A 710-nucleotide genomic window follows, 5' to 3' on the forward strand; every position below is an offset into this window, starting at 1 on the left:
TCACGTTCTCTTCTCTGGCTCGGTTGCACACGTAGTCCCTCTCAGCGACGTGTACGTGTACGTGTCGGCTTTCAGGCTTGTTTGATTTTTCCGGATGTATTGGAGGTCGTTGGACTCGACCTTGACCCACGCGTCGACGATGTACTGCTGGAAGAGTATCCCGGATTCGTGCAGCACGGAGAACCCTCTTCTCACCTGGAGGCGGTTCCCGTAGAACATGCGCATCGTCACGCGGAACCCTGGGTCGGACGCCTGAACAGCTTCCGGGCAGTATCCATAATCTCCTGCAGGGAATAGGAGAGGGTAGGTCATCGGGTCGGCAAACCTACTGAAGCTGTTGATGGTCGAGTATTGCCTCCTGTCCCTGGGGTAGATGACCAAATCGACGGGAAAAGGCGGTTCGTCTCCGCTGAAGACAGCCGATATCTCGCTCGACACCGCGGGAAGATGAAAGTTCCTCGTGTGGTGGCCCATTCCATCTCGGAATGCCACCACGATGTCCGGCATGACGACTCCACCTTCCTCACCGGCTGCCTCCCTGACCCTCTCCCCGATGGACATGAAGTCCTGCACGAGAGGATTCCTTCGCCTCAACATCCACTCCAGCTGGAGGAGCAGGTCCTCGGGTATCAAGCCATCCAGGCTGTCCACCCTGCGCTGGAGTGCTTGGGCAGAATCGACGAAGTACAGGTGGTAGGTAGTTCCTGTAC

General features: G+C 57.3%; 1 protein-coding gene across 1 annotated transcript; it reads right to left on the reverse strand.

Annotated features, from left to right (window-relative positions):
• LOC145996243 (uncharacterized) lies at nucleotides 1–507 on the reverse strand. Its single transcript, XM_083132664.1, has one exon. It carries the CDS (start codon nucleotides 505–507, stop codon nucleotides 1–3), a length of 507 nt encoding a protein of 168 aa, XP_082988790.1.
• Nucleotides 508–710: the final 203 nt, after the last annotated feature.

The sequence above is a fragment of the Lepisma saccharinum genome, chromosome 12, assembly GCF_977018435.1.
Source record: "Lepisma saccharinum chromosome 12, izLepSacc3.1, whole genome shotgun sequence".
NCBI classification, from domain to species: domain Eukaryota; kingdom Metazoa; phylum Arthropoda; class Insecta; order Zygentoma; family Lepismatidae; genus Lepisma; species Lepisma saccharinum.

What these genes read in the sequence shown, in the direction of transcription:
- LOC145996243 (XM_083132664.1), bottom strand. Translation starts at nt 507, where the DNA reads ATGCCGGACATCGTGGTGGCATTCCGAGATGGAATGGGCCACCACACG.